General features: G+C 39.4%; 2 protein-coding genes across 2 annotated transcripts; one reads left to right on the top strand and one right to left on the bottom strand.

The window, feature by feature from the left end:
* Positions 1 to 1,650: 1,650 nt before the first annotated feature.
* LOC143642247 (olfactory receptor 1-like) lies at positions 1,651 to 2,592 on the bottom strand. The gene has a single exon (XM_077110518.1). It carries the CDS (start codon positions 2,590 to 2,592, stop codon positions 1,651 to 1,653), a length of 942 nt encoding a protein of 313 aa, XP_076966633.1.
* Positions 2,593 to 6,388: 3,796 nt separating this feature from the next.
* LOC143642224 (olfactory receptor-like protein DTMT) lies at positions 6,389 to 9,840 on the top strand. Its single transcript, XM_077110476.1, has 2 exons — positions 6,389 to 6,399; positions 8,883 to 9,840. Exons 1-2 carry the CDS (start codon positions 6,389 to 6,391, stop codon positions 9,838 to 9,840), a joined length of 969 nt encoding a protein of 322 aa, XP_076966591.1.
* The last annotated feature ends 752 nt before the right edge of the window (positions 9,841 to 10,592 follow it).

The following is a 10,592-nucleotide window of genomic DNA, read 5'->3' on the forward strand; positions in this document are numbered from 1 at the left end:
ATCAAGAAAACAATCCAAATGACAGTAGCTAAAACGTTAACTAAAATACCTATAAATTTAACCAAAGAGGAAAAAAGATCTCTACTATGAAAATTATAAAATATTGTTGAAAGAAACTGAAGAGGACACACATGCGAAAGAAAGAAAGAAGGAAGGAAGGAAGGAAGGAAGGAAGGAAAAAAAGAAAGAAAGAAAGAAAGAAAGAAAGAAAGAAAGAAAGAAGGAAGGAAGGAAGGAAGGAAGGAAGGAAGGAAGGAAGGAAGGAAGGAAAGAAAGAAAGAAAGAAAGAAAGAAAGGAAGGAAAAAAGCATCCCATATTCATGGATTGAAAAATCAATATTTTAAGTGGTCCAAACAGTTTGTAATTACAATACATACATTTAAAAAATATTTTAAAATAGAAGTCCATAATACCCAAAGTGATATATGGATTCAGTTCAGTCCCAATTAAAATGTCAATACATTCCATCAATGCAATTTCTACAAAAATACCCATGACATTCTTCACATAACTAGATAAAACAATTCTAGATTGTTTCGAATAAAAGGAATACCTAGGAAGTAAAAGAATTGCTGGGAGCTTTTGAGAAAGTTCTGGCATTCAGATAGTTGTGGGGTCAGCAGATATTTGAACGGAGGAAAGAAATGGGTTTGAATGCCATCACCTACAGAGTACAACTAAGGAAACAAATAAATGAAGAATGGAATCAACCCATGCTATAGAGAGCTGAGTTAAAAAAAAAAAAAAGAATGGCTACTCCCCTCTTTTGGAAGTGGGAGAAAATCAAAAGAAACCTCAGAATCATTCTCTGATCTTGCACAGGCTGAACAACTGATTTTCTGGATGACATGGAAAGTCAATGAATTTCCTATTTTGCAATTCTAAACAATGAGTATCTTTTCTACTTCCTTTGAACTGTCATGAATGTATAATAAAAACATACATGTCAGGAAATTTTGCGAAGTCAAAATACCAAGCAAAAAGGCATTCTTTAAAACTGAACCAATCTCAAACTTCCTTGCCCAGTCCTGGAGAAATAATTTATAGGGTTCCTGCCTTATGTAATTACAGGTAAAGACAGAATTATGCAATTATCAGCATTACAAAAAGGGTTAGAAAATGTATTTAGGGTCAGGGAAGGGCAGAAAAATTAGCATAGACATGAAAATAAATCAGGGATGTAGGAAAGTTAAGTGATAGAATGATGTCAAAATTTGTGCAGAAAAATTATGTAGGAGATATTAGAAGGAGCCTGGATTTTGAGATATTTAAATGTTATCAGGGCAACAACCTAAGATTATGAAGCACTATTTAAAAATTATGCCATAGTCAAAGCGTGTTTGAGACAAGATAACAAAATACAGGGGTATCTTAAGAATGTAAAGAATGGAGTTCTCATAAAACAGTAGTCCTTACCCTGTGCTTTCCCAGCATCACCAAGAAAAGACAAACAGGAAGGCATAGCCAGGTTAACAAGACCTCCTTCCAACTAATCAGCTAAACTTCCTCTCTTTTACCTGTTGAACAATTATGTGATATGCTATTTCATCAGAAGTTAGCATGATGTAGGAAACAATCTAGAATAATATTCCAATATTAATATCAACAGATTTACTGGATAAAATGATATAAAACCCCAGTTATTTCTATCATACATAGGTGGGAATTTTCTTCTGACAAAAGACTCTTCCTAGGGCTCCCTTCATGTCTCTGTTCCTCAGGCTGTAGATGAAGGGGTTCAGCATGGGAGTCACCACCGTGTACATCAGAGACATGACAGTATCTTTCACAGTAGAATTACTAGCTGATGGACATAAGTATAGAATTATGACTGGCCCATAGAACAGTGACACCACAGAGAGGTGGGAGCCACAGGTGGAGAAGGCCTTACGGATACCTCGAGCAGAAGGGACCTTGAAAATGGAGGACACTATCTTTGCATAGGACACAAGAATGAGTAGGAATGGGAAGACAAGAAAGAGTCCTACCACAATAAATATCACCAACTCATTGACATGAGTGTCAGAGCAAGCCAGCTTCAGCATAGCAGACATGTCACAGAAAAAATGCGGGATTACGTTGTCCACACAAAAAGAGACTTTTGCCATGAGCAGGGTGTGCAACAGGGCATGGAATGTGGTCAGCACCCAGGACAGCACCACCAGGGAGAGACAGAGCTTGGGGCTCATGATGGTGGTGTAGTGCAGGGGGAAGCAGATGGCCACATAGCGGTCATAGGCCATGGCCACAAGGATGAAGTTCCCAAGGTCTCCAAAAAACAGGAAAAAGTATATTTGTGTCAGGCAGCCTGCATAGGGGATGGATGGGACTTGACTTTGCATGTTCTGTAGCAATTTGGGCATGGTGACAGAGGAAAAGCAGAGGTCAGAGAAGGACAAGTTGCTGAGAAACAAATACATGGGAGTGTGAAGATGGGAGTCCAGGCAAATGAGGGTGATGATGAGGAGGTTCCCCAGGACGGTGGTAAGATACATGGCCAGGAACAGGGCATAGAAGAGGTTCTGGTGCTCTGGCTGGAAGGGCAGGCCCAGGAGGAGGAACTCTGAGATGAGAGTTTGGTTTTTTCCCATTATTATTTGTCTCCAATACCTTTAAGAGAAATAATAAGACCCTTTAAAAACCCAAGTGAAAATGATCATTTTTTTCTCATATACAGTGTTTGCATGTCCTCCAATAGTTGATCCCACCACCATCACAATAAGTATAACCTTACAAGTGTCTTTAATCTCTATGATCATTTATTACTTTTTCTCATCTTCTTTTCAACATGTTTCAGTAGCCCATTCTTTCCTAAATACTTATCTGTTTGCTTCTGTCACAAAAGGAGTGTTGAATTTTCTCTTCCCTGCCTGAGTGGTCATTCTTAGCAACTGTAATTGGTGTCTCTCTCTCTCTCTCTCTCTCTCTCTCTCTCTCTCTCTCTTTCTCTCTCTCTCTCTCTCTCTCTCTCTCTCTCTCTCTCTCTCACACACACACACACACACACACACACACACACACATCACACGCCACTTTTTGGGGGGTAACCTTGGATAAAGCTCAGTATTTGGGGGCATGATGGCATGTCTCTGTAATTCATCAGCTTGGGAGGTGAGGCAGGAGGATCACAAGTTCAAAGCCAGCCTCTGCAACTTGGCAAGGCACTAAGCAACCCAGTGAGACCCTGTCTCTACTAAAACATAAAAAATGGGCTGGAGATGTGATTCAGTGGTTGAGCTCCTCTGGGTTCAATCCCCAGTACCAAACAAACAAACAAAAACCCAATCTGTCTCCAAGTCATCAAAAATGCAGAGGAGGAACATTAAAAGATCTGGGAAACTCATTCACTAAATGATATAAATGAGTCCTACTGCTGGGAAGTCCAGCCCACTGCTGATGGTGTTTAACAGAACTGCATTAACAGTTTGTACCTTTGGACTTTGGACACCATGTGTTGGCATCATAAAGGGAAGAAACATGAAGAGAAAATCATGTACCTGGTTTCTCAGACTTTTGCTTACCTTTTGAGTTTGTGGGACTATCTTTGTGTCAAGAACCTGTGCAGGGATCACAAAACCAGAGATAGCAGCTGCAGACGTTTTCTTAGATGATCCACTGAGCTTCCTCTTCTTCGGTCATTAAATACAATATCCTCACTCTGGGATGCACACAAGAATCATGTAGGGCAGTATTTCTAAACTCAACACACATGCAAATTGCCTATCATTAAGACATTCGTTCTGGTGCTATAGCTCAGACTCTACATTTTAAATGAACACCCAAGTAGTGGTGTCAATACTGTGATCACCGGACTGCACTTGAGTAGCAAATACACACATTGCCGTTTAACTCAGATTACTGAGCACCTTCAGATAACTTAATTGGAATCTCTGTGAAGTGGCTTGTGCAAAGCTTTTTAAAGCACCTTAGGTGAATATAAAATAAAAGAAAGTTTAAGAACTGTTACTGCACTGAACCCTGTCTTACAGGCCTGGTATGTCAAAATGCTGTGATCTTTGAGGATTCACTGCACAGTAAGTAACATTAATGAGCAGTGTTATTAATAAAAAGTGTTATAAGTGATGAACTTTAGTCAAAATATTTTTATACTGTGGCAAAGTCTTGGAAGGCAGCTTGATGGAAAAGAGGGAAGTTGTCACACCTGAAAACTTACCTGGCAGAACATCATACAACCTGGCATATTGACAACTTACCCAGGGTGTCTGAGGGTGACTCTGGGGCCCTGACCCAAGATCTTGCTCCCCTTTAATCATTACAAGCATATGAAGTAACGTCCTCTGTAGTCATCACGTGTCTGCCATCTCTTCTCTGCCATCCCTTCTCATTTCTCACCTTCTAGCCATCCACGGGCCCGAAGGCTCTACATCCCAGGGGAGTCCAGATTCAGGCCTAACTCATTAGGCACAAAGTAATTATCCAGGACCTCTTCAAGACAAATCCTCAGAGTCCTGTATGGTGACTGATTAAAGCCAGTGATCACACCCTACTGTACTTTGGGGAAAGGTGGGGATAGAGAGCCCAGGGATGTATGATCAGTCATTGCCCATTTAGGGAATGGATAGGAATCCTGAATCCTGTGCTGTTGGAGCCTACATTGGGGACTTGAAGAAAAATAGTTGGATAATCCATAAAAATAAATCAAGTACTAGACTGTGAATGATTTGAAATATCTTAGGAGCATAGCAGTTTATACAAGTGGCATCTGATTGCCCTTTTTTGCATTGTTGTGCAATAAGTAAACCTCACATAATGAAACTTACTTGATAAGGTTCAAGTGAACCTTCAGGTGAGCATTATATTATGGAGCTAATGCTACAGAACAAAGTCTAGGTCATTAACCTCACTTTATCTTACCCTGTAGGCACTTTATCATGATACAGTGTGACAGGTAGAAGAAGAATAAATATAGTACAATAAAATTTTAGGGGGAGAGACTGGGGTTGTGTCTCATTGGTAGAGTGCTTGCCTATCACATGTGAGGCACTGGGTTCGATCCTCAGAACCACATAAAAAAATAATAAAGAAATAAAATAAAGTTATTGTGTCAATATGCAACTAAAAGTAAAAAAAAATATTTTAGGGAGATAGGGATAGAGAGAGAGATCACTAAGAAAGTTTTGTTACAGTATATTGTTTTAATTGTTCTAAATTACGATTAGATATTGTTGTTAATCCTTTTCTTTGCTAATTTACCATGTTTTAATGTTGGCTGTCTGCCAAAGGCTCATACATAAAGGCCTAGACTCAGTATTGCAGTTTAGGAGTTGCTGTGGTTAAGTGGAAGGAACTTGTGAAAAGTTCTCAGGTCATTGTGGATGATTTGAAATGGATCATGGAATCTCCATTCTAGTTTGAGATGCTATTCTTCGGCTGCATGTGCTCTTCCATCCCTATCCCATGAGGTGATCATGCAAAGGTTGTCCTGACCAAGGCTGCACTAGGCCATTTGCCATTCTAACTCCTCAAACTGTGAGCTAAATGAACCTGTTTATAAGTTGACTATGCTAGATATTTCATTGTACTGGTGGAAAGCTGGTACGGGAGTCTTTTTAATATTTGGTGCTGGAAAAATTGGATTTCCATATTTAAAAAATTAATTTTAATCTACACCTCACATTCTGTACAACAGCTTACAGAAAATGGATGGTAGATTTTTAATGTTTATATGAGTTCTGAGGAGATTCCCCATGACATCCTGCTCTGTGGAGCCAGAGATGTCTCAAAGCAAAGGTTGTGGTAAGATGGAGCAGGATAGATGTGCAGTGCTTTCACATGGTAGCCACTGAAGTCAGTTGAGATCATTGCAACACTGACTGAAATAAGTGGCTGAGAAAACTTAGAACAGTGCATTAGAAGTTTGTAGAAGGGACATGATGTTCTGCCAAGGGACATAACATCCTTTAGACTATCATTTGACTATTTTCTGTTTCAGGTGTGAGCTAATGTGCAAACAGCGGGTTGCTATTGTTCGTGGGGTAGTTGATATTGGTCACCAAGGGGAAACTTTGTTACTCTACACAACTGGAATAGAGAAGGTGACATCTGAAATCTTGCAGAATTGTTTGGGTACCACTTTATAATTCAAAGTTCATGACAAATGTTAATGAAAAGTATAAATCCCAATAAAGGAGCACCAATAAAGATTCAGGTCCCTACAATGGAAAGTTGCAATGTGCCACTATGTAAAGATCCTGCAGCAAATGATGGCTAAAAACTAGTGGATGGTGGGAAAGTGAATTATATATGCCAAACCTGGCTTCACATTCAAATACAGGGCCAGAATAATCTTGGCAGTGGGAAGTGACATGGCATAGATGGAGGAAGGGATGATGGTCATGCTGGGGCTTCTTAAAGATTTTCATAAAAATGAGCCAAATGTGATGCAAAGGTCCATTTTTCAAATCTGCATGAGGAAGGATTGAACATGTTCAGGTAAGTTTATTTTTTCTTACTCTTGTGATTTCTTTATATCTGCATGTTCTTTAATCATAGAAGTCTGATCCTTGTTAAATCCATTTCTTTCTATCCTAGGGACTGTGGAGAAATAACAGGTTCTGCCATCCTTGCAATGTTTCTGAAACACGAGTTTCATGGCAGTACTCTACTCAAAGACCACTATATGGTGTATGGATCCCTGTTATTCATAGGATAAAACCTAAACTCTTAAACTCCTAAGATTAATTCATAATGTGGTCCCTGATTACTTCATAGTTTCTGCAGCCATCCACCTTCACCTCCTGAATTGTAGGCTGCAGTCACACAAGTCTCCTGCCCCTTCCCCACACAGGCAATGAGAAAGCATCTGTCCTGAGCTGCTCAGCATCTTCACTTTTCCCCAAAGGATGGTCTGGTGTGAATAGAGGCTGTCATGAGTCACCACTACAGGACTCTGGGAGAATTAGTTTCTGAGAGGTCCTGGCTAATTATTTTGTCTTTAATGAGTTCTAGCCTTGGTACTCCTATGGGATGCAGAGCTCCTCTGACTTCTGTGAGTAGAAGGGGAAGAATGAGAAGGGATGGTGCAGTTAGGTGAAGACTATGGAGACTGTTACTTCCTGTGTCTCTGGTGAATAAAGGGGAAAGGATCCTGAGTTGGGCTCTGGAGTCACCCTCAGCCACCCTGGATGAATTGGTAGCAGAGTGAATGAATTCTTGTCTTTCAAACGTGATTGTCTTGAACTCCCAGGTTGTGTGGTGTTCTGCAGAATAATTTTTCAGGTCTGTTAAGTTTCCATCTTTCTGCCTCCCAAGACTTTCTCACATGGTTTTAATACTTTGACTAATGTTCAACATTTTTATGTGTTATTAATAATAATGTTCATTGGTATAATTTATTGTGCAATAATATCGACAATTCTGTCAGTTCAAAATAATAACAGCTTTTAAATTTTGGGTTGAAAGTTGTAATTTTTGATTCTCCTTCTGCCCCTTCTCCTCCTCCTTCTTCTCTTTCTTCTTTGTATTTTCTTTCAGAGATTTAAAAATCTTTTCACAAGCCCTTCTTAGAGATAATTATTTAACTTTATCTGAACTTGGCAGTAATATGTATTTTCATGGCAGTGTATGTACTTGCTACTTACATGCAGTTTATTGACCACAGAATTGCCATTACCTGGATGCTCATTTAATATGTAGAAATTGAGCTATAGAACCAGAATGAATTTTTTTAAAAGAAATCCCCAGGTATTTGCACATCTATTAAGGTTTATAAGCACTGCCATATGTGATTCTTATGTCAGTGCAGGATGTGAATGATGGATTTTACCACAGGAGAAGATCAGACTTGATGGGTCAGCAGTGACACTACCAGGTGATGTCTCCAATTTGTGATCCCAGCATGTACTCCTGACTCAAGAGATCATCCTACTCACTCAGAAGGGACTCAGCATTCTGAGAAACCAGGTGCACAATTTTCCCTATGAGGGACAAGACTTGAGAAACTGCTTCCATAATCCAGGTGAGATGAGATGCCATTGTAGATGAGGAACTTGGCCTTGTGATAAGAAGTGGATGAAGTAGCAGGAGAACAAAGTGTAGAATATACATGACGTGGTGTGTTTGAGTTGACGGTAAGAGAAAAGATGAATGAAACAATTCACGACTTCTGATCTGATGCTGCATTCCTTTTTTAAAATATGAGAGTAGAGGAGGAAGAGAGAGGTACAGAGGAAGTACAATCTGATGAATTTCATTAGGGACCTGTTGAGCTTAAGGAGCCTATGATTCATTGAATGGAAGACAATTGTTATGGAATATAGAAATTTATAGGTTAGGGACGTCTATACCTGAGTTTTATTTACTGATTATTATTTTTATTTAATTGATTATTTTTTTTGAGGTGCTGAAGATTGCATTAGGGCCCTGTGCATGTTGGATGAGCATTTCACCACTGTGCTATATCCCCAGCTTTCATGTCTGAGTTTTAAATACTGATATAAGCCATTAGAGCACGTCAGGTTTATTAGGAGAGTTCCATATAGAGTTATGATAAGATAGGGTTTAGCAAAATCCATGAGGAATATCAACATACAAGTTACTGATAGAACAGGAGCCAATTATGGTTCCCTAGGATTACCAGACAGGCATGTATGTAAAAAAGTAATGCTTTTTGTCTCAGAAACCAATAGGTAAGTGTTTAGGAAAGGATGGAATATTCAAACATGTTACAAAGAAGTTAAGAAAAAGGCATTAATGATTATAAAGATGATGGACAATTGGATTTTAAAGATAATAATTATTGTAATCAAGGTGGGATCAGTTATTGTAGAATGAGTACCAGATCACATATAAGAGAAAAATGTTCATTTATTTGAATTGTTAAGGGACCCAAGTCTTTCTTTTTTTAAAAAAGATACAGTAGACAAAGCATGACAGGAAGGAACCAAACTCCCGTCTCAGAGTTCCTCCTCCTGGGCCTGCCCATCCAACCAGAGCACCAGAACCTGTTCTATGCCCTGTTCCTGGCCATGTATCTTACCACCGTCCTGGGGAACCTCCTCATCATCATCCTCATTCACCTGGACTCCCATCTGCACACACCCATGTATTTGTTTCTCGGCAATTTGTCCTTCTCTGACCTCTGCTTTTCCTCTGTGACCATTCCTAAACTGTTGCAGAACATGCAGAGTCAAGTTCCCTCCATCCCCTATGCAGGCTGCATGACTCAAATGTACTTCTTCCTGTGCTTTGCAGACCTAGAGAGCTTCCTCCTTGTGGCCATGGCTTATGACCGCTATGTGGCCATCTGCTTCCCCCTGCACTACACCACCATCATGAGCCCCAAGCTCTGTCTCTCCCTGGTGGTGCTATCCTGGGTGCTGACCATGCTCCATGCCCTATTGCACACCCTGCTTGTGGTCAGATTGTCTTTCTGTTCGGGCAATGTGATCCCCCACTTTTTCTGTGAAATATCTGCTTTACTGAAGCTGGCCTGCTCCAACACTCATGTCAATGAACTGGTGATATTTATCATGGGAGGACTTGTTATTGTCACCCCATTTCTACTCATCCTTGGGTCCTATGTACAAATTTTTTCCTCCATCCTCAAAGTCCCTTCTGCTCGTGGTATCCACAAGGCCTTCTCCACTTGTGGCTCCCATCTCTCTGTGGTGTCACTGTTCTATGGGACAATTATTGGTCTCTATTTATGTCCATCAGCTAATAATTCTACTGTGAAAGACACTGTCATGGCTCTGATGTACACAGTGGTGACTCCCATGCTGAACCCCTTCATCTATAGCCTGAGGAACAGAGACATGAAGGGAGCCCTAAGAAGAGTCTTTTGTAAGAAGACAATTCTATTCTCTGTATCATGGTAACTCTTGCAATAGGGTACACAGTTTTGTCCAGTATAAATATTGTGATGTATATTTGAATATTATTGCAGTTCTTTCTTCCCATCACAAAGTTTTCTTTTCAAATAAAATATCACATAATTTTCCAGTGTTAAAAATCTGAAGTGAAAACAAAAGAGCTGAAGTGGAGATGGGTAGTTGATGTAAAGCTTTTTATCAGTAACCTGCTAGGAAGGTTTTCTGCTTGTTAATTCTAGCTGACCCTGGAAGCATAATTTAAATATTTTAATTGAAATTTATATCTGTTAAATTGATAATTTACCATGTGTTCCTTTTTTAAAACCATAACTTAAAAAAATTTTTTTAGTTGTGATTGACACACAGTATATTTATTTATTTCTATGTGGTGCTGAGGATCAAACCCAGGGCTTCACACATGCAAAGCAGGTGCTTTACCATTGAGCTACAGCCTCAGCCCCAAAACTATAACTTTTTTTTTTTTAAAGTGATATACTGCTATCCCAGGTCAATGCCAAGATTTAAACAACTCAGGCCAATGCTTGCTCTTCTAAATGGAACTTTTTATCCCTGAATAGAAAGTCTTTACTTATCTCTTTCTCAGAAAGTGTTCACATCATTCTCCTAACCTTTATTACTTCTACCTTCTTTCCATTTTCTGCATTATTCTTTTGTACCCAATCTGTACTTAAAATAAAATTTCCATTTACTGTGTTCCAGCAGTTTAGTTTGTATTTGCTAGAAACGAAGTCCCCTTG

Source organism: Callospermophilus lateralis, chromosome 11 (genome assembly GCF_048772815.1).
Source record: "Callospermophilus lateralis isolate mCalLat2 chromosome 11, mCalLat2.hap1, whole genome shotgun sequence".
Taxonomy (NCBI): domain Eukaryota; kingdom Metazoa; phylum Chordata; class Mammalia; order Rodentia; family Sciuridae; genus Callospermophilus; species Callospermophilus lateralis.

Bases quoted from the DNA above. Each gene is read 5' to 3' on its own strand.
- LOC143642247 (XM_077110518.1), bottom strand. From the start codon at position 2,592: ATGGGAAAAAACCAAACTCTCATCTCAGAGTTCCTCCTCCTGGGCCTG.